The sequence below is a fragment of the Aulonocara sp. 'chitande type north' Nkhata Bay genome, linkage group LG23 (genome assembly GCF_057382095.1).
Source record: "Aulonocara sp. 'chitande type north' Nkhata Bay isolate Kocher_YH1m ecotype deep benthic linkage group LG23, A_spYH_male_GT1.1, whole genome shotgun sequence".
NCBI lineage: Eukaryota > Metazoa > Chordata > Actinopteri > Cichliformes > Cichlidae > Aulonocara > Aulonocara sp. 'chitande type north' Nkhata Bay.
The window spans coordinates 35,405,300-35,427,550 of record NC_141365.1 but is presented as its reverse complement, the minus strand read 5'-3'; the positions used below and the strand labels follow the sequence as shown (position 1 = coordinate 35,427,550).

The following is a 22,251-nucleotide window of genomic DNA, read 5'->3' as shown; positions in this document are numbered from 1 at the left end:
ATTTCAGCTTCTTCGGAGGTTTCTATTTCCCGAGATGCAGGACAAAGCGTTATAAAAATAGCTTTGTCCCCGTTGCTGTCACTGAATTAAATAAGAACTGTTTTTGATTCGAAATATTAAAATGACTATATATGTGCCACAGTGAGGTTTATATCTTTACTAGGTATGTGTGTTTTAAAAGGATGCCAAATGCTGTCATTTGTTAAGCCGCCCTCGCCGTACCTCGGTGGGTCCATCAGGTCCTCCAGAAGCGTGAGCAGTTTGGTGAGTTTCACCATTTGGTCCAGGAGCTGCGCCTGGATGACGGCCGCTTTCAGCGGTACCACCGTCTTTCCCTCGCCCAGTTTGAGGACCTGCTGTCCCGCATTGGTTCAAGCATCGCCCGCTTAGACACCAACTACAGGCGCTCAATCCCTGTCGCCTATCCATCTGCCTGCGGTTAGTAAAAGTGTTTAATACGGTAGTCCTTTATTGATGCCTGTGCTAATGTATGCTAAACTATCGTTTATACACTGCTAACATGGATGTGCTATGCTAACAGTGAATGCTGTCGGTGTTTACTGATAGCAAACTGTGGTATGGAGACGACTGTTTATAATATTTCTAGTGATACTCAGAAGCTCTCATCAAGACCTGATTTAATTCGATTTATGCTGTTATCAGTGTTTGCATTGATAGCATGGCTGTGGTGTCGTATCAGTGTATGCTCTCGGTGTTTGCTGATATCAAACTGTGGTATGAGGACCACTGTGGGTTAATCTTTGTAGTGATACTCACTCCTTTTTTTTTATTTAGACCTGGTTTAATTCTGGTATAGTTGAATATTTGTATATAATCCCTGCAGCTGTCAGACTCTATAACAGGGGTCACCAGCCTTTCTTAAAACTGAGAGTCAGATAAAACTGTGAACAGTTTGGTTCATCTTTACTTATATGGTTCTATCCAGCATATTCTATCTTGATATGCTGTCTTATCACAGGTTAATTTTTCAAAAATATTAGCAATGATTTATGCAAGGAAAAGGCTACGTACAACTCTTTATTTCTATTAATGTCTTACTTCATTCCTACCTGATTGACATGTTTAGGAATTATGAGTGATTGGCTCACTGTAGTGGTAAAAGTTGCTACCAATCAAATTATGATATGTTAAAGTTAAAACAAAACACAACTGACTGTTTTATATTATATCTAATATATATTATGTAATTATCCTTATAATTACAAAATGTTTTATGTAAGATTTATGTTTTGTAATTTAAATCTGACATCACAAAAGTATTTTGGAGGTTGAATAATGTATTTTGTAACTGCAGTACACGTAATACTAATTTTGAACAATTTTGTCCAGGTTCCTTGCCACCAGGGACTCCTTCAGGACCATCGCGTTCAGTTACAGAGTCGGTGTGTCCACGGTGAGCCAGATCATCCCCCAGGTAGCGACGGCCATCTGGGACTGTCTAGTGGATGACTTCATGGCTGTGCCTTCACCTGGAGACTCAAAGAGAAAGTATATACAGTGGTCCCTCATTTATTGCAGTAGGGTTTCTCAGAATAACTAGCCCCTCGCCACACACTTTATACACTTTATTCACTTTATTCTTTTTTTTTTTTTTTACACACACACATGAAGATTAGTCACAGTTCTCACAAGTTGATTCTCACAGTGCAAACCTTTGTAGATTTCAAAACGTAAAAGTATCATTATGCTGTTTTTTCTTCGTCTGCCTGCCACTTTTGTGCGCCTTTTTCCCTCCAGGAGTGATGATGTCATCATCACTCCATAAACCAATGAGATTATCACATGACATTTTTGAACGGGGATATTTCTTTTTAACTGTTTTCAATTTAACATAATATTTAAGTGTTTCTTAGTTTTAGACTAGTTGGTTAGTCTATTTCAATGTTTAAAACCATATCCCAGGGTTTTTACTTCACCATTTATGGAGTTTTAACAAGCAAATAAAAGACAGAGCTTAATTCTGTAAAGATTAGATGAAAAATACTCAAAGGATAAATTCAATTGGTTTATTATTTTGTTACATAAGTTGAAAAAAGTAAAGAAAAAATTAAAACAAGTAAATGAAGGGGGGGGGGGAGAAAACCCCAACAATCCCCTCTGAGCAAGCACTAGGCGACAGTGGGGAGGAAAAACTGCCTTTTAACGGACAGAAGCCTCCAGCAGAACCAGGCTCAGGAGGGGGCAGTCAACTGCTGGGACTGGTTGGGGGGTGAGGGTGAAAAAAAGAAAAAAGATTAAGAAGGTAGGGAATATGTGTTAGGAGAGAAAGGGAGAGGGAGGACAGGAGAGGTGAAAATTAAGATGGATCACAGGTGGAGGAGGACGAGGCTAAATCATCTGAATAACCAGCAGAAGCCTCTTTTCTTCGTTTCCAGGTATTTTTCCATGAGCGCTTTTTTCTCCAGGATAAGGGTTCTCAACTGATCGTTTGTTTCTGCATTTTGCTTCTCGAGTTGCTCGCATCTTTGCTCCATTTCTTTTAATCCTGCTTGTTCTTTTCTAGGCTTTTCTTTCGGGTCTTTGTACAGGGAGTGCAGAATTATTAGGCAAGTTGTATTTTTGAGGAATAATTTTATTATTGAACAACAACCATGTTCTCAATGAACCCAAAAAACTCATTAATATCAAAGCTGAATGTTTTTGGAAGTAGTTTTTAGTTTGTTTTTAGTTTTAGCTATTTTAGGGGGAGATCTGTGTGTGCAGGTGACTATTACTGTGCATAATTATTAGGCAACTTAACAAAAAACAAATATATACCCATTTCAATTATTTATTTTTACCAGTGAAACCAATATAACATCTCCACATTCACAAATATACATTTCTGACATTCAAAAACAAAACAAAAACAAATCAGCGACCAATATAGCCACCTTTCTTTGCAAGGACACTCAAAAGCCTGCCATCCATGGATTCTGTCAGTGTTTTGATCTGTTCACCATCAACATTGCGTGCAGCAGCAACCACAGCCTCCCAGACACTGTTCAGAGAGGTGTACTGTTTTCCCTCCTGTAAATCTCACATTTGATGATGGACCACAGGTTCTCAATGGAGTTCAGATCAGGTGAACAAGGAGGCCATGTCATTAGTTCTTCTTCTTTTATACCCTTTCTTGCCAGCCACGCTGTGGAGTACTTGGACGCGTGTGATGGAGCATTGTCCTGCATGAAAATCATGTTTTTCTTGAAGGATGCAGACTTCTTCCTGTACCACTGCTTGAAGAAGGTGTCTTCCAGAAACTGGCAGTAGGACTGGGAGTTGAGCTTGACTCCATCCTCAACCCGAAAAGGCCCCACAAGCTCATCTTTGATGATACCAGCCCAAACCAGTACTCCACCTCCACCTTGCTCGGCGTCTGAGTTGGACTGGAGCTCTCTGCCCTTTACCAATCCAGCCACGGGCCCATCCATCTGGCCCATCAAGACTCCCTCTCATTTCATCAGTCCATAAAACCTTAGAAAAACCAGTCTTGAGATATTTCTTGGCCCAGTCTTGACGTTTCAGCTTGTGTGTCTTGTTCAGTGGTGGTCGTCTTTCAGCCTTTCTTACCTTGGCCATGTCTCTGAGTATTGCACACCTTGTGCTTTTGGGCACTCCAGTGATGTTGCAGCTCTGAAATATGGCCAAACTGGTGGCAAGTGGCATCTTGGCAGCTGCACGCTTGACTTTTCTCAGTTCATGGGCAGTTATTTGGCGCCTTGGTTTTTCCACACGCTTCTTGCGACCCTGTTGACTATTTTGAATGAAACGCTTGATTGTTCGATGATCACGCTTCAGAAGCTTTGCAATTTTGAGACTGCTGCATCCCTCTGCAAGATATCTCACTATTTTTGACTTTTCTGAGCCTGTCAAGTCCTTCTTTTGACCCATTTTGCCAAAGGAAAGGACGTTGCCTAATAATTATGCACACCTGATATAAGGTGTTGATGTCATTAGACCACACCCCTTCTCATTACAGAGATGCACATCACCTAATATGCTTAATTGGTAGTAGGCTTTCGAGCCTATACAGCTTGGAGTAAGACAACACGCATGAAGAGGATGAAGTGGACAAAATACTCATTTGCCTAATAATTCTGCACTCCCTGTATATGATAGGGCAACACCCCCACTTGCTCTTAACACTGTACATTACACATTTACATGATATACATATTTACATGATATTCACATATCAACATTTATGTTCCAAACAAAATATGCGTAAATTTATCTATTTCCACTTTACTTACAGACTTAGTCATGATGTCTGCTACCATGTCTTCTGTTGCACAATATTTAACTTGTACTTCCTTCTCAGTTATAGCAGACCTAATAAAATGATACTTGACGTCGATGTGTTTACATCTTTGACGGTTTATAGGATTTTTGGACAATGCAATTGCACCTTGATTGTCTGCAAGAATGGTAACTGGTGAATATTGCCTTTTAATGTCCATGCCATTAAGTAGCTGTGAGAGGTATAAGCTTTCTTGTACTGTGGCGGCCATCGCCATGTACTCTGCCTCGCACGTTGACAAAGCTACTGTAGCTTGCTTCCTGGTTTTCCAGCAGATCACTGGCCCATTTTTGGATAGTACAAAACAATAACCCGTTGTACTTCTCCTGTCACTCAAATCTGTGGCCCAATCTGCATCGCTGTATGCTATAAGATTTAGGTTTCCTTCTGTCCTTTTATAGCACAGCTCTTTGTTTAGTGTCCCCTTAAGGTAACGTAATACATGTTTTGCTGCTGTTCAATGATGCTCTTTTGGCTCAGATAGGGATTGTGACAGTTTGCTCACTATCCAACTCAAATCTGGTCTTGTACATGTCATTAGGTAAATCAAACTGCCCACTAATTCTCTATATTTTCCTGAATCAGCTGATTCACCATGTGCATCAAAGTCATTTTTGAGTTCACAAGGAGTAGAACGTGGCTTACAGTCAGACATTTTGAACCTTTCCAGGATTTTTGTGACGTACCGTGTCTGGTTTAGTCTTATCTCATGGTTCTCTTGTATACAGTCAATACCCAGAAATGTTTGAGCTCACCAAGATCCTTCATTTTAAATTTCTCATTCAACATTTGTTTCACGTTTCTGATAGCGTCTTCACTGTTGGCAGCTATGATTACATCATCAACCCAGATGATAAGAATCACTGTCTCACTCGCTGTCTGTCTGGAATATACACAATGGTCTACAGGATTTTGTTTGTAACCTTTTTCACATAAATGGTCATGCAACATCTTATTCCAGTTCCTGCCAGATTGTTTCAAACCATATAGTGATTTGTTTAGTTTGCAGACCAGTTTTTCACCTGTGTCTGATTTTACTTCAAAACCTTCTGGTTGCTGCATATACACCTCAAAATCGATTGGGGCGTGCAAATAAGCAGTCTTCACGTCCATTTGATGGAGTTTAAAGTTGTACCGTACTGCTAATTGCATCAGAGTACGCACTGATGTCATATCTGCAGTCGGCGAAAAGGTTTCTTTGTAATCAATGCCTTGAACTTGGCTATAGCCTTTAGCAACATATCTTGCTTTAAATGTTTTAGTCCGATTCGGGTTCTCTTTTATCACATACACCCATCTCCCTCCCACTGCATTTTTACCTTCTGGCAGTGTGGTTAGAGTAAACGTATTATTGTCTTTCAAGGATCTCATTTCATCTTCCATAGCATCTGACCAACACTTAGAGTTCGATGACTGCATAGCTTCTTCAAATGTCTTTGGTATGTTATACATCACCCTGTAACAGTAATCTACAGTCAGCGATGTTTGGTCGTCTTCTGCAGTTTGGACATAGTCTTTCAGGTAATCTGGCCTTCTCCTGTTTCGTTTAGGATATCGTTCAGACTCTGTTCTGTCACTCTGTTTGTCTGAGTTTTGTGTGTCATTTATGACATTGTCCTGAATGTCACTTTCAGGTTCCAGGATCATACTTTCATTTGATCTCTGGTCATTCCCTGTTTTGTCCATTCTAGCGGGGTACTTCAAGATGTCCCCTGGAGTCAAATCATCATCTCCATCGTCATCATCCTGAGTGGTCTGGGTTTGGTGCTCAACTACACCTTTAGTGAGGAACTTAACCAACCTATGTTTAAGAACTCGTCCTGTTTTAGGGTAGTAGACTAGATATGACGGACTGTTTTTATCGTAACCCACAAAAACTCCTTCGTCACATCTCGCATCTAACTTCTTTTTGTTGTGTCCGTAACCGTAGCAAACTGATCCAAAAATCCCCATCCTCGACATGTCTGGCTTCTTTCCTGTCAGCATGTAATAAGGGGTTTGCTTTGTGCGTCTGTTGTAACACCTATTACGAATTACTGCGGCAGTCATAACAGCATAAGTCCATAATCTCTTTGGCAGGTTACTTTCGATCAACATACACCGTGCCATTTCAAAAAGTGTTCGCCATTGTCTCTCAGCAGTCCCATTCTGATGAGGTGAATACGGCGCTGATGTCTCATGCTTTATTGTGTTTTTATTTAACAATGTCTGAAACTCTTTAGATGTAAATTCAGTTCCATTGTCTGACCTGATTCTCTTTACTTGCCCATAAGGGGCGACGTCTGCCAAGAATCTTTCAGTTGCTTTTACGGTGTCACTTTTAGCCTTTAAAAAGTACACAAACATTGTGCCTGAGTAATCATCAGTAAATGCTAACGTGTACCTGAACCCGTCTTTAGCTTCTGGTTCTATTGGTCCAGCTAAGTCAGTGTGCATTAGCTCTAATGCTTCTTCTGCTCTTTCGTCAGGCTCTCTATTCCTGGTTTGGATAAATTTCCCTTTTATACACACTTCACAATCTTGGTAATGTTTAGCTTTACCTTTTTATTTTCATACCCTCGGTAATGTTCTCTAGTTTAACCAAGTCTTCATAGTTACAGTGGCCGAGGATTTTGTGCCAAGTTTCTACATCATGACAGCCATTGCATTCGTCGTTGTCAACATAATGATCAGATGTAACACTGTTCAAATAGTATAGGCGTTCATATTCACTTATCTTAAACCTTGTCCCGTTCTTATGGATAAGCTGGTTGCAGCCCTTCTTGAAGGTTACTGAGGCTCCTTTAGCCGTCGCCGCCTGGACCAAGAAGATATCTTGCAGGTAAGAGGGAATGTAAAGGGCTCCCTCCAGTGTCGCCTTCACCTTTCGTCCCTCGCTGTCTTGTAGATAGACCTCCACATCTCCCCTCTTCAGTGCGACCCCACTCGTCCTCGTCCCGTCAGCTAACTCCATGAAGTGTCTTCCAGGTGCGAATGTCTCATCAAAACTTTTGAATCTCTGAATGTCCGTAATAATGTGAGAAGTGGCCCCTGTATCAACCATTAGGCCTCTCTGTTTCAGCCCTTGATTTCCACAGTCTTTAGCTTTGAACGCGAAACTATGATCTTCTGCATCGGTTACGTGTTTAGCAGTAATCTTCTTTCGTCGGCGACAGTCGCTGTCCTTATGCGTTGAGCTTTTGCAGTAACCGCACCACTGCTTCTCTTTTTGTTCTTTCCTTTCGGCCTTTGTGTAACACTCACGTGCTATATGACCCTTTTTTTCACAGTTGTAACATATGATTTCTGCATTGTCTCTCTCTTTCTTCCAGTTATTTGCCTTCATCACATTGTCTTCAGAACATGTGGCCTTTTCGGTGCTCTCGTAGCTTCTTAATTTAGCTTTGAATTCACTAAATGTCATTGCTTTGTCACTGTGGGTTACATGTATGGCAAACGGCTTGAAAGATTCAGGCAACCCTTTTAACACCATTGCAATAAGCAGTCCATCACTTAATGTCTCTTCTGCATTCCTCAGAGCTGTAATGGCAGTCTCAGCCCTTATCATATAGTCTGTGACGCTCTCGCTGGGCGTTTTCTGTAGCGACGTTAGCTCCGTATACAGGCTAATCACACGTTGTTTCCCCTTACCGGCGTAGTGCTCTCTCAGAATTCCCAACGCTTTCCGTCCGTCATCCCTGGCATCTCTCATCACGAGTGAAAGACTTCTATCATCCAATACTTGGATTAGCTCTGCATAAGCTACTTCATTCTTTTCATCCAAGGCTACGTTCACACTGCAGGTCTTAATGCTCAATTCTGATTTTTTTGATCAAATCCGATTTTTTTTGTCTGCTCGTTCACACTACAAATAAAATGCGACAGCAAACGCGCTCTAGTGTGAACGCTCAAAGCGGCCCGCATGCGCAAAAGAAGACGTCATACACAACGCGCTCTGTTTAGACCCAGAACAAACTATATTGTTTGACTGATGGCCTTAATATAAAGACTTCGGACTTCATGTTTCCCGATTTTTGCTTTAAGTTATTTTGTTATTTACATAATAATGTAGATAACCTAATAATTATCCTTATTGCTGTTTTAGAGGAGCGGTGCTTCAAAGGATAGTTGCAGATTTCTGTCAGAATCTGCAGGTTATGCAGTACAAATAAAATGTTAACTTTTCTCCAACGTTGTCTTCCCAGCAGTTTCACCGGATGGCCAGGAAGCGTTCGCGATGTCTTCTCTGGCGCTGATAATTGGCGTCTGTCTTGTATCAGTGACGTAAAAGACGGATTTAATGCGGCTTGACCGTTCACACAGCAGTCGCTTTCTGAGACATCGGATCGGATTCAGTATGTGGTACTGATCGGATTCAGTACCACATACGAAAGTGACCCAGATCGGATTTGAAAATATCGGATTTGTGCCGTTCACACTGTCACACCATGATCGGATATGGGTCGCATAGGGTCAAAAAAATCTGATTTGATGCGCTTTCGCCTGCAGTGTGAACGTAGCCCAAGTCCTTGTCTTCTTCCTCCGACTCGCCGGGCTCGTCCAAAATGGCGGCCTTTAGCCCAAGTAGCCGCATGTATCCCAGGAACTTTGTTTCCCACAATTCGTAGTTTCTCTCATCTCCGTCGAAGCACAGACTGTTCCACCGGCTTCCCACATCCCTTCTGGGCCCATAACCTGTTGGATGTTCCATTTTCTAGGGCAGAAATACCGTGGTAACTCGCACATCTCATGGAGGAATAAACCACATACACCTTGTTAGAGTTTTACATCAGAGGCACACGCCTTCCTCTGCGCCAACATTTATTGAACACACACTTCCGTATTTATACCTTTCAGATTAAGAGCACATACATATATGATAGGGCAACACTGAAGTTGGATTATCTGGTATATAATGATGTGCTATGTGATTGCTAGCGACACAGCTATGTTAGCATAACATTAGCATAGTGAAGCTGGAGGATGAACGCCAACTTTTTTTCCACTCATTAAAAGTTAACGTGAGGGATTCTGGTGGTCAGGGACAAATGCAATCGCATAGCAAGATGCTATACACGGGCCAAACTTCAGTCAGGAGAACAACTGATTATTACTCATCCACAATACGAGGTTAGTTATTAATATACTGCAACAACATGGGAATAGAACAGTTGCGAGAGAATTCAACATTAATGAATCAATGTTACGGAAATGGAGGAAGCGTAGTTTTTGGCTTTCCCCATATTTCAAAAGTGCTTCATCTCTTTGCTATGACTGTCGCATGCCATAATTTGCAGATGATAATGGTTTTAGCTGCTGCCATGCTTTCACCAAAACAGGCGCAGCTTGATGACATCATCAACATGTGCTAACTACTTTAATGCACAGTGATCATTTTTTGGATGTGTAAACATCCATAACAGTAAAATTGTTAATAAATAAACAAACAAACAAACAAACAGAACTAACCCGCATGCCTGCTTTCATAAGTCTTTTGTACTTTATGTTTGATTTTAATAAAAATCGGCACAAAGGTAAAGCAGTCAAAGGGCACTTGCATCATTATATACACTTATACATATAATACATATAATAGCAGCAATGCCCAAAGTACAGTTGTGACCTGTAGTGGGTAATATTTAATAATATAAATATTTTCGTTTTTACTTTTTAAATCGAGTCCGTACTCCCGTTCTCGCTAGTCTTAATTTAAATGGTTACTGCGAAACTACACAGACAAGCTGTTAGTGTTTCTGGGCTAAATAAAGCAACCTACTGGAGTAATTACATAATTCAGCTTTAGTTTTTGGGTTTGTTTGTTTTTTATTTGTAAACAAAATCGGGTTGGAACACCAGTAACGCATTGTCTACACGGCGTGCGATTTGCACCACCGACCGTCGGGGCGCTATTCACAGAATATATTACCGGTTTCGTGTCGGTTTACGCGTCTTCTCTCTTCCTTCCGGTGCCCCGCTTGCCCCACTCCCTCCCGGTGCTAGACCGTCGGGCTTGGCAGTGGGAGCGTAATGGCGGTCCACCGGGGACCCTCTACGAAATGGCTCTTCACCCGGGAGCAGCTCGAAAATACGCCGTCTCGACGCTGTGGAATAGAAGCAGACAAAGAGCTCGCTTACCGACAGCAGGCTGCCAACTTAATCCAAGAAATTGGCCAGAGACTCAACGTGTATCCTTTCTGAAACGCTGAGTCTTGCCGGACGGCAGGCGGGCTGTCTGTAGTTAGCATTAGCATAGAGTGCGGCTCGAAATGAAATGCTTGTTATATTTTATCCTGTGATTGTGTAAACAGGTGTCCAATGGTTCGGTGTTGTATACATAGGCCTCTCTGATAAGATGAGCCATTTTAACTCCTCTCACAGGACGTTTGTGACCCGCCGGAGGTGATGAGGCCCGCTAGCTAGCTTAGCTATTGTTTGGCTCGTCAGTCTGTTGTTTCTATTGTTAGCTTTTGTCTACTAAAAGCAGAGATACTGATATTAGTCGTATGTGTGTTGTAAACATTTTGCCACTCTATACACGATTCCAGCCCACGTTGGAAATGTGGGCTTTGTGTAATTATGAGTGTGTTGACAGGGTTTTAACCCGCGGCCTCACGTTTTGCGATCTCCAAGGCCTTAACTCAGTACTAAGCTTTCTAATCTAATGGCGTTGTTTATTTGCCTGTGAACCATCCATGTGATTTCCTTAACCGTTCACTCAGCTCTCAATTAATTATCAACACTGCTATAGTTTATATGCACAGGTTTTATATGATCCACTCCTTCACCAAATTCAATAGAAATGTAAGTATCGCTGCGTTGTTCGCTGATATCACGATCACCTTTGCCGCAGACTAGCAAAACTGTGTTTTTCCTTTCCTCCCTTGTATAGATAATTTCCCAGACTACGTTGTTCCTGGCAGCTAAAGTTGAGGAGCAGCCCAGGAAGCTGGAGCACGTCATTAAAATAGCCCATGCCTGGATTAACCCACAAGATCCTCCCCTGGACACTAAAAGCAACGTGAGTAAACTGTGACTGCTCTGGAGCTTATGTTTTTCCATACTTTGTAAGTTAATGTTTCACAGACCTTACAGTGTGGTTTTTAGAGGTTACATATGGATTGTACTGATGCTGCGACTAGTAGAAACGTGAAGCCGAGGTTTTTGGTCTATTTGTTTTTCTTTTCGATATGTGTCCTGCTGATCTATTTTATTTCAGATCTCTTATTTAGCTCTGGAAAACTTTAACACATGTTGATCACTAGTTCTGAGGTTTTACGATCCCTCGGTTTATGCCAGTATATAATCTTCTAAACCAACTTTGTGCCATGAGCTGAAAGGAAACAGTCTTAAAGGTTGAGCACCTTTTTCCATGGTCTGATTATCCTATCATTACCTTGTGAGATTGGAAATAACAATACCACTACTAGGAGTGAGCCTGGGTCATTTTGGGGGTTATGTGACCGTTAAGGTAGTGCTAGCTATCCTTTATAATGCATACTACGTGGCCCCAAGCACAAAAAACGGTGCTGTTCCTAGAGAAAGGAGAGGCGGAGACATACCTGGAAGTTATCTCACTCCCAGTGTGAAGTGAATGTTTGCTGGAAAGCCTTGCTCACATATGGTTGGTGACTAATTCTAAAGCGTAGGATGACATCAGCTAAATAGACAAAATGGCTCTTAACATTTGTCTTTTGGACCTTTCACCCTTTTTAAATGTATAAAAAAAACTTGCCCGTCCTTCTTCTCTTCATCGGGTTCTAACCATGTTTATACTAGAGCAGGGGTGGGCGAACTTTTTGATTCGTGGGCCACATTGAGTTCTAACATTTGACAAAGGGGCCGGAACAGGAGCAGATAGATGGCATGCTTTGAAAACATCACCTCATTGGGGGGGAAAATACACATCTTGGGATATGGAGAAAACATGTCCTTTAATTTCCAATGAAAATGAAGAAGAACATTACAATAAAATCTCTGACTTCGAAATGAGTCTTTAAACACTGAAAATCAAATAAATGAACATTTTATTTTAAAGCACTGAAAGTTCTGTTATCCTTCAGGATATCACATCACTCTCCTCCTGACTCTTTTTATTTTTTTTTTTCCAAAAACGGTAGGAGATGCAGATGTACTTGTCCTGTTCCTTTTATTCAATTTGTTTCCCCGGTGCCAAAAGTCAACAACGACCAGTGCAAGAACGAAACAGTTGCAGCAAGTCAGTCTGTGAAGCGTTATATTTGATCTGCGCACACTGTTCATTTTAACAACGTGCGTATCACGGAGACACATTTTAATGGGAGCAGTGTTGTTGGTCTCCTTTTTTAGGCAGCGCATCAAAGTCTGGAGTTAGTTTTGTTGTGGCGATTCTCAGGATGGATCTGAGGTGTAGGTCTGTTAACTTGGATCTGTGGCTGGCTTTGTTGATGTTCATGACGCTGAATGTCTGTTCACACACGAAGGTAGAGCCGAACAAAGCCAACATCATCTGCGCTTTTCGTCTTAGATTTGGAAACGCGGCATCATTGAGTGAAGCATAGAAGTCATTTAGTTTCAGAGAGCTGAACTTCTCTTTTAAGGCAGGGTTGGACTGAAGGTCGATGAGTTCGAGCTGAAGCTCCTCTGGAGCTGTTTCAGGGTCTTGTGACAGAGGAAAGGCCAGTGATTGTCAATTTTATCGAAATCCAAAAACCGACGGCAGAATTCTCCGTGCAGTGCATCCAGTGACTCACTGTATTTCTTTACTTTTGCTCCGGCCTCTTTCAGCGTGGCTAGTGTAGGAAAATGAGTGAATGACGTGTTCAAAATCTGCCTGGAGAATAAAGCCAGCTTGGATTTGAAGGCTTTCACGTTTGTGTGCATGTCATGCACAAAGTGCTCCTTCCCCTGCAGTTTCACGTTGAGCTCATTCAAGTGTGAAAATACGTCCGTAGCAAACGCAAAGTCACACATCCAGCTCTTGTTGCTCAGCTCAGGAAATTCCTCAGTCTTCCCCTGCCGCTCCAAAAACACGCCAATCTCCTCTTTGAGCTCCCACACTCGTTGAAACACTTTGCCCAAACTCAACCAGCGGACACGGGAGTGATAAAGCAGGTCCTGGTGATCCGCATCAGTTTCCTCCAAGAATGCAATGAACTGACGGTGCTGAAGTCCCCGTGCGCGTATGAAGTTGACAAGTTTCACCTCAGGATTCACAACATGATTCAGCTGTAACACCGATTTACATAGAGATTCCTGGTGGAGGATGCAGTGGAGAAAAATGACATCCTGGTCAGGGTTTTCATCTTTCACTTTATTCTGGATTCTCCTCAGCAGGCCAACGTTTTTTCCCGTTAAATTCAGAGATCCATCTGTGGTGACGTTAACAAGCTTACTCCGGGGAAGCTTCATCACATCAGAATTGCAGGGGAAATAAAACATTAACAAGGTTAATTTATTAATTTTTTTTCAAGTTTGGCGGGCCGGATCAAAACGTTTGATGGGCCGTAGTTTGCCCATGCCTGTACTAGAGTCTTTCATTGGTTTGGCACAACTGTTCCCCACAACCTCATTTATATAAAAGAGGGCAGATGCATAACCATTATTTTTCTTTGCATGTGAAGGCCCACTCCTGTGTGTCAGAAGTGCCAGATGTCGACATGGCTGAGTAGATCGGGATAATAATAATTTAATGTGAAAATGAGCTGGAAAGGCCTTGATTAACAAAGTGATTACTTTGAGCTCTGCTGTCTGGTGAAAAGCAGGCGACACTCATGAGATGTGTACTGGAGTCTGTGTGGATCGCACCATTTGTTAGGTTTGACCTCTGACTGGAGGCAGCGATGGCAGGCAGCAAACTGCAGCTTTTTGTCTGTAAAGTAATCGCAGCTGCAGTTTGATGTCTAGAATAAACGTATCTGTTGTCACAGCTGACTCTGAAGTCAGAGACTGATGTGAGTTAATTACTGAATTTGCTTAATTTAATCAAATGCTTTTCACAGAAGTAGCCTCTGTTACAGTTCGCTGAGTGTCATCATAGATAATGTTGAGTATCAGAGACTGTTAAACGTGAGTTGCATGCTGAATTTTCTTAATTTAATCAAAAGTCTTTCAGTCTTAGTTTGTTGTACAAGAAAGGACAAAGATAATTTGGTTACATCCAAATTTTTTCATGTTTTGCAGCATGGCTGTTTCTTTTCTTTTGTTTTTCCATATTGGCTTTTTTGAAGTTTTAAACTTCCATTTACTTAAAAGAAAATGTAATTGTTAATGATGATTGGGTGGGCTTAATTCAGTCTTGACTGTTAGCACAAGGTGACCGCCACAAGTATACAGAAAAAATTCCACCCATCCAAAACGGAGACGGACACACATCAACCTTTTCAGTTTTTGTATAAACGTGTCTGTGTATGTCAGCGTGTGTGTCCACCAAATTAAACCAATTATATCCAGTAGAGTTCACAAAGAAATGATACTTGGTTATAATTTATACTAAAATTCCTACTGAATTACGAAACTTCTTTACAACAGCATCGATACCAACAGTGCTGTCTTTTGCCTCAGCCTTCGACACACAACTTCACACAGCTCCTCCTCTCACTAACAGCTGAAGTAGTTAACCTTCATAACACTGAAGAAGAGTTCAGGAGGAATTTCAGAGGTCAGGAAAGTTTCCATTTCAACAGCATTAAAGTATTAAACAGTTTTCCTAAATGTTAACCTGGAAGGCGCACACGTTAGCATTAGCCATTTACCTTTTAGCAGTTATCTGATAGCCACATTAGCCATCTGTTAGCATTAAAGTAACAGCTGGTAGACTGCAGGTCGTGCTGGAGTACTGAGCCGTGGCAGAGTAGATTACAAACACTGACGGGTCGCTGGCTTTATGAACTAGCAGGCGATCCGTAGCTGAACTGAGTAGAGTTCAGCGTGTGGAGAACTAATCCGAGCAAATAATGAGTGAAATCCAGAGCAGAGCAGGAATCAAATGGGTTTCAGGTCTGATGAGCAGAACTGGGGATGTAAACAGCTGCAGCAGAAATGAATTCTGCGCCATTGCTCCTGTTGTTGCAGCATGGTGTCGACACCTTTCCATGGCATTGAAAATGGTATAGAGTTTGAAATTCGAGTTTTGTGACATCCCTAATGTATAATGCTAACAGGCTTGCTCCATTAACATTCCTGTCCACTGATTGTATTTTTGTTTTGTGTGTGCGCTTATAAAAATGGATTTGTTTGTGGTTGTCGAGGGTCGTTTTTAATTCTTCACGGCTTGATCTGTTTCAGGCATTCCAGCAGCAGGCACAAGAGCTTGTAGCACTGGAAACAATCGTGCTACAAACTCTGGGTGAGTACAGGCTGCGCTGCACAGACTGCACACACTTTCTGCTGTCCTTGGTTTTCCTGGTTTCTACAATAGACCAGTGTAACACCAAGAGGGGGGTTACACACAGAAGAAAATGACTAAAGTATCACACATGCATGCTGACACTTTTTCACATATTCTGATGCAGCGTTTTTCCTCCCGTTCTGTTGAGCAAATGTAAAAAAAAACCCAAAACATTATCTCACTGATGTTCTGCTTCTGTATTTGCACCTCTGCCTGACAATCTTCCTTCCTGGTTGCAGGTTTTGAAATAACAGTTGATCATCCGCACACAGATGTTGTGCGATGTTCCCAGCTAGTGCGAGGTATTACCTTTTTCCTCACCTGTTACTTTTCAAGAACTACTGCTGTGTGTTATCAGCTTTGCTCTAAAACCAGTTTTTTCTCTTGTTTTACAGCAAGCAAGGATTTGGCACAGACTTCCTATTATATGGCTACCAACAGGTTGTTATCCTGTTCCCATTATTGCACTGTAATGGCACACTATAGCTTCCTGCACTGCAGGGTACCCCTTCCTGTGTCCAACGCCCTGTTTGCACTTGGATCCTGGGAACCCCCAATGGGGAAGTACCGACCAGGCTGCTGTGTGCGGTGTATTGTACAAGGGCTCTGTGTTGGCACATAGGGGTTGAATGCACAATGTGGAGTGTAGTGTTGCTGTTTACCTCTCGAAGTTGTTTGGTACCGAGTGCACATGTCTTTAAAAAAAAAAGTCTCAAACGGTAGCCTGAATATAGATTGCCACTAAAGATTCTTAAACTTTTAGAGTTTCTTGGTAAGTACGGTTACTGTTCTTTTTAAATGTTTCTTTTTGATCTTTTTTTAAATCCAGAGGAGCTAACAATGAAACGCCAAACTATACTGCAAACTGAATGCTTTTGTTCTAGAGGACTCCAGAGGGTCACTACGGAGTACTGTGAGGAATATTAGCTAGCTCAACAAAACCTAAATCCCTTCTTCCTTCAGACTCTGTTCGTGCTCACATAACAAGGGGCACTTCATGCGTTACGTGAATCTTTTTCCACACAAGATATTTGTGAGTCTTGTCTTCTCCATTCAGTCTTAATCAGATGAAGGGTTCGCTTTAAACTGGATTTACCTAAGCATTAAAACTGTCCCATACTCTAATTTTGGAGACATGGATGTTGTTTTGGTTTGTACATATCAAAGTGAAAATCATGTTGATTGGGGGAGAAAGTATATTACAAAGGGCATTTAAGCTGATTTCAAACTAAACCTCTGAACGTAAGTCTCCTGGTTTTATGTTACCATGGTGATTTAGCCTGGTAAAAAGACAGCCACTGTTGTGACATAGGAAGCTCGACATAGCAAACGTTTTTTTGTTTTACAGATGAATAATAGACACATCTTTTACTTACTTTCTCCTAAAGTTTTAGACTAAGGCTAATAGAGTTGAAACATATAATAAAGTGCAAATATATATTGTCTGTGGGCTTCAAATGCAACAATAGGCCTCTATTTTTTTAAGCACACACTCTGTATATAAAAGATGGACATTGCTACTGTGACATAACCCATTTCTTTGCAACCCCATATTTAAACGCTTCTGTTAGTTGGGCCTGTGTGTTCTGCTTGGAAGAATATAGACGTCATTGTTCATTTAGCTTCCAGTGATTCAAAGACATTTGATGAATGACTTGTTAAGCTTGTTGGTACTTAGTACTGTTGGTGTGTAGCTAGCTGTGTACACACAGGGGTACATAAACTAGCTTTGACATATTCTTCCAACAAAAACAACGACTTGTAGCTCAGTGTGGACTACTTATTGGCCTGAACTTTTAAGGGAGCGACAGCTGAGGTCACCACGAAAGAGGTGTGAAACATCATCAGGGGAAACGGCATGAAAAGCGCAGACAGTGGGCTTTGCGCTTCTCTGCAGCCGGCTGAAGGACACGTAAGAGCACAAGCAAGAGTGGCCCACAGACTGGTTGTGACATTAAACTGCTGTGACATGATGACTTCAAAGCTGCCCACAGGCTTTGTGGGGCAGTTTGCAGTGTAGTTTGGGTGTTAGGGTGTGGGAGAAATTAACTGTAGAAAACTGAAAGCGTAATCACTTGTCTTGGCTATCAACATCAGTGTTTCTCAGTCTCAGCGTGGCTACATTTGAATCGTCACTAATTTTATACTGTATATAAGCGCTGTGTAAAAATATCAAAACTGAAACTCTTTATTTTTCTTAAGAGATTAAGAAACGCTGTTGTTTTGTAATTTCCATCATTTTTACATTAACACAAAACAAATAATAAAAATCAGTACGTCTATATTTATGTAATCATTTGAGACATTTAGGAACACAATCTAACAGATATAGGTTTTAGACAGGGGAGTCCTGTGAGGTAAGGATATGTGTATGTGATACGAAGATAACTGAATCTGACAGTCACCACTGTTTGTCTGTTAAACAGTAAAATATATAGTAGATCATGCAAGTTGGTGCGCAGATCCGTCAGCTGACAGTCGTCTTTTGCGTTTCTTGTCTCCTGCAGTTTGCACCTCACCACCTTCTGCCTACAGTACAGGCCCACAGTCGTCGCATGTGTCTGCATCCACCTGGCCTGCAAGTGGTCCAAATGGGAGATCCCTGTGTCTACAGATGGCAAACACTGGTGGGAGTATGTGGACCGCACAGTAACGTTACAGCTGCTTAACGGTAAGAGCATATTTTGAGTTGTAGAAATTCACATCCCAGCAAAGTAAAGTCACACAGTTCGTACAAGGAAAGTGTCTTCTCAGCATTTCATAAAGCACAAAAAAGTTACAAACTCTTCTTTCTGATCAAGCATCTTTAAATGTGTTTAAAAAAGCAACATAAACTTCAAACACAATGTGTTCACCTTCCAACAGTGTGGTCTCTCTTCATCCACAGCTGCTGTGTTTTAGACAGATGGTGAATAAGCTGGGTCTCACTTTTAGCCCAGGCTCTCCCAGAGCTTCCAGCAGTAGTATATTACGGCATTGCCAACACTAAATTGGGTGTGACACAAGTGTTTGCTTTGTGTGGGCCACAAAGTTTTAGCACCAGCACATTTCCATGTCTTGTGTATCAGAGGAACTGAGGAATCTGTTTCTGTGCAGACTGTAGATCAGATCACGATAAACACTTTTCTCTTTTTATTGTCAGACTGCTGCACGAGTACGTAACAGTGACCTCACCCACAAAGACTAACACAAATCGGGCTTTGCTTTTCAGTAATTTATTTGTCCTGATTTTACAGCACAGAGGTCATCTGATAAAAATCCCCAAACACACATTAAAATGTTGGCTGTGCTGCGATTTCTGCTTTGTTAACATATAAAATCGCCCCTCAACCAAAGGTCCATTCTGAGCCAGGAAAACCCTGCATATGTACTACTTTCTAGTATGAGGTTTGACTTTATTTCACAGGGAACACTGAGGCTTTATGGAGCTGCAGCTCTATCTGGTGGCAGATGGCTGCATAACATTTAGGACACAACACCAGCACTGGGTATCAATTAAAATGTTTAATTATTAACATTTAGATTAAATGACAAGTACATCTGGTACCCAGGATTGAGAATAGTGACTGTTTTTGTCTAGTAGTCGCACACACCTGTAATTCACCTTTAATCTGAAAATGTGTTGCCCTAGTTCTTCATAGTCTGAAGGCTCCGACTTTAAATTTTAGCAACGTTACCTGTTTCCTTCCTTATCCCTCGTCTAGAACAGAGTTGACACTGGACCATCGTCTTACTCGTACTTTAAACGTTTCTTCTAAACAGCGAGCTCTGATCTGAATGGCCACGTTACTGCTGTCCTTAGAATAGTTCATCTGCTTATTCGGTGCATCTAGTGTCGTATGTTCAAACTGCAGTTATACAGTCTTTCACTGCAAATGGTGACACTGGTCGTCTTCCTTCTCTGGGTCCTGGAGTCCATCTGCAAGAGCTCTGTAGAGCCAGCTGATGGTTTTGTTTTGATAATTATAGCGAGTCCCGCTCAGTGGATTTGTCCACCTTGTGTGTTACAATTGAGCCCTTGTTAGAGAGCTGGTAGAGCTGAGGCTGCCTTGTTTGTTTTCAGAGCTCACCCATGAGTTTCTTCAAATCCTGGAGAAGACACCCAGCAAGCTGAAGAGGATACGAAACTGGAGGGTAGGTGAAAAACATCAGACAGCCCAGAACATAGGGCACAGCTGGTACTGTGGAGATTTGTATTGTTCGTATGTCATGCTGAGTTTGCCTTTTCTGTCTGCAGGCGATTCAAGCTGCTAAGAAGCCAAAGACAGATGGTTCAACTGGGGACACTGCCTTCCAGGGAACATCCTTAGAAAGCCTTCCTGGTGTCACCAACTCCTTTTTCCCCTCAGCATCAGACTCTACAGATATGCCCAACCTAAATACCATCACAACCCCGTTCGCCTCATACCAGCCACTAAACGACCAATCAAAGGCTTGCGGGTACGACCAGTTCTCCCAGCCCGCCCACTCAGACTTCACCCTGGTGAAGCCCAAACACAAAGCTGCAGGCGGGACTAGCAGCGAGCTCGCTGTGAACACCGCCGCTTTTTCGCGGCCACAGAAAGTCTTGACTCTGGAAAAGTACAGAGAGAAACACGCGGCCGAGCTGGCCTTGCAGAACGGCGTTAAGGAGGAGCCAAGCACAGATGTCTACACTCCTCCGCCGTTGTCCTCTCACCACCACAAGAAACGTTCTCAGCCGCAGCAGGCCAGCCAGCCGGGTGACAGGAAAGAAAAGCCCAGCTCTAAAAAACCTCGCCTCGCAGCCTCATACGCAGAAAACGGCTCGGCCACTAGCGAGGAGCTCAAAATGCGGATCAAAGTTTCATCGGAGCGCCACGGCAGCTCGGAGCAGGGTGGGGCTCTGCCAGGCAAAGACAAACACAGAGAGCACAGCAGCCACCGCCACTCGAAACACAGCCACTCGCACTCGTACTCCCTCAGTGCAAACAACAGAGGGGCAATAGACAACTCTTCCTTATCTGCCCGTACTCCCGGCAACCACTGCATCGAGGGCAGCTCCTCTGGCTCGTCTCGTAAGAGACCCCACCCTGATGCCGGCAGCCACAATCACCACCATCACCACCACCACCACCACCACCACTCGTCTAAGAGCAGCAGGACCTCCAAAGGAAGCCTGAGCTCGTCTCACTACTCAGACAGCAACCAGAGGATGATGGAGCACCACGGCCATGACGGAACCAACGGCATGCTGACATCTAACGGGCAGCACACTGACTACAAAGACACTTTTGACATGCTGGACTCTTTACTAAGTGCCCAAGGGATGAACTTGTAACCCAGAGAGTCCCCAGTGTTGTCTACAATAAGGTATTACCATGTTTATTAAAATTTTAAAAATGATTTTATTTGTCTTAAGTTATCTGAATTCTGCATCACCCTCAGTCGTGTCTACACACTGATCATTGATGATTCTTGTCAAACTGTCAAATGTCATAGAGCTGTGTACTACTAGCTTGCAGCGCACACTCAAAAATTGGATGTTTTTGAAATGCGGCTGAAAAAAGAGGTTTTTAAATGTTCTCTTAACTTGAGCTGACATCTATTTTTAACACGGATGTTTTTAGTCACAAAAGGGAAGACGCAACGCAACCATTGTGACAGTTTACAGTTCATGTTTTTTTGTTTGTTTGTTTTTTCTTCCGTTTTTGTATGTTAAGACATTTTGTTTCACTAAAAATCTCAGGTCTTGAATTTTTGATAAAAGAACGAATCTTCCTCTGTTTGGGTTTATTACCTGTATCTGTGGAGATGTATCACCTCGTCGGTTTGCTGACGAAAACAAAAGCAAAACTTTGGCGTCTCTCTTAGGAAACACGGTCTGCATATATTTAAAAGAGCGCATCAACAGTTCCGAACAAATAAAAATGTGAGGGGAACTCCATTTGCCTATCGGGCCGTGCCTGAAGTTTTGTGCAGATTCACTATAGAGCTAAAATGAAGTTTACTTTACATCTGCTGTGAAAGTGCATTTAAGATATAGCGGCTGAAAGCGCAAAAAAAAAAAAGGCCGTGTGATTGTACCTTGTCAATTACTATTCAGTATGATAAATGTTATTAACTACAAGAAAATACAGATCTCTAAAATAAGATTGTGTATATAGGACTGTAGTTCAGAATTAAACTGTTATTGGTTTATTGCATCAGTCCAGACCTCCTTCCATTCAATGTATCATGAGATCTAAAGCAGACTCTGTATTGATGAACATATCCTTGATTTGTGTATTGGGAGCCCAAATAAAGGTGTAAAAGATAACATGCTGAATTATGGAAGTGTTTGACATTTTGTTTGTTACAATGTTGTTACGATGGGACTAAATTTTGTTACTGTGGGACAGTGAGTTATGACCACTCCAAAATGGCATAGCTGCGACAAACCAGTGGCCCAAACTGGAGTACCAGTTCTGAGCAAAAGTTTAAGTATGACCAACTTGAAAATTTTAAGCATGCCAAAGAATACGAGTACACCCTTTTGAGCTATCTGTGTGATGTACTGCACTCCCCAGCCTACATTTATATAGCAGACGCCTCCAAAGAGCCGTGCTCTGCGGGGGAGGCAAGCGGCTACAAGTCTAAGTACGGAAAA

At 42.0% G+C, this 22,251-nt stretch overlaps 2 protein-coding genes across 3 annotated transcripts; one reads left to right on the top strand and one right to left on the bottom strand.

Moving 5' to 3' along the window:
* The first annotated feature begins 249 nt into the window (after window positions 1–249).
* On the top strand, window positions 250–21,930 carry ccnt2b (cyclin T2b). Of its 2 annotated transcripts, XM_086281879.1 has the most exons (11): window positions 250–438; window positions 1,351–1,509; window positions 10,280–10,464; window positions 10,999–11,080; window positions 11,169–11,297; window positions 15,542–15,602; window positions 15,884–15,946; window positions 16,040–16,085; window positions 18,152–18,315; window positions 19,708–19,778; window positions 19,882–21,930. In XM_086281879.1, the coding sequence occupies exons 3-11, from the start codon at window positions 10,307–10,309 to the stop codon at window positions 20,941–20,943; spliced, it is 1,836 nt and encodes a 611-aa protein (XP_086138005.1). In that variant the 5' UTR covers window positions 250–438; window positions 1,351–1,509; window positions 10,280–10,306; the 3' UTR covers window positions 20,944–21,930. The 2 variants fall into 2 exon arrangements, with proteins under 2 accessions (XP_086138005.1, XP_086138004.1); XM_086281878.1 differs by lacking the exons at window positions 250–438; window positions 1,351–1,509 and having other exon boundaries at window positions 4,045–10,464.
* On the bottom strand, window positions 12,851–13,666 carry LOC147302326 (general transcription factor II-I repeat domain-containing protein 2-like). The gene has a single exon (XM_086282098.1). It carries the CDS (start codon window positions 13,664–13,666, stop codon window positions 12,851–12,853), a length of 816 nt encoding a protein of 271 aa, XP_086138224.1.
* Window positions 21,931–22,251: the final 321 nt, after the last annotated feature.